General features: G+C 28.2%; 1 protein-coding gene across 1 annotated transcript in view; it reads right to left on the bottom strand.

The window, feature by feature from the left end:
* Positions 1-241, bottom strand: part of CFAP54 (cilia and flagella associated protein 54) — a gene marked incomplete at its 3' end in the record, with an annotated part of 92,888 nt that continues 92,647 nt past the window's right edge. Inside the window, 1 exon segment of the mRNA XM_084205444.1 lies at positions 1-120. Coding sequence (XP_084061570.1) covers positions 1-120 — 120 coding nt within the window.

Here is a 241-nt window from a genome sequence, read left to right as displayed (position 1 = left end):
TTAGTGAAGCAGAGAAATGATCCAGTCGAAAAGACTTCCATCACTTATTATACATCCATTGGCAAGATCAAACATATCTTTCAAATCTGTTATTGATTGCAAATTAACATCAAATGGGATCTGAAAAAAAAAAAACCTAAATTAATAACGTTATTAAGCTTATAGGTACCAATAAGTACACATATACCTATATATATATACTCACATATATATATAGCACACATATATATACACACATCTG

This window comes from Fringilla coelebs (assembly GCF_963513975.1).
Source record: "Fringilla coelebs genome assembly, chromosome: 5".
NCBI classification, from domain to species: Eukaryota; Metazoa; Chordata; class Aves; order Passeriformes; family Fringillidae; genus Fringilla; species Fringilla coelebs.
The sequence above is the reverse complement of the archived record's forward strand: the minus strand, read 5'-3'. Positions and strand labels throughout refer to the sequence as shown.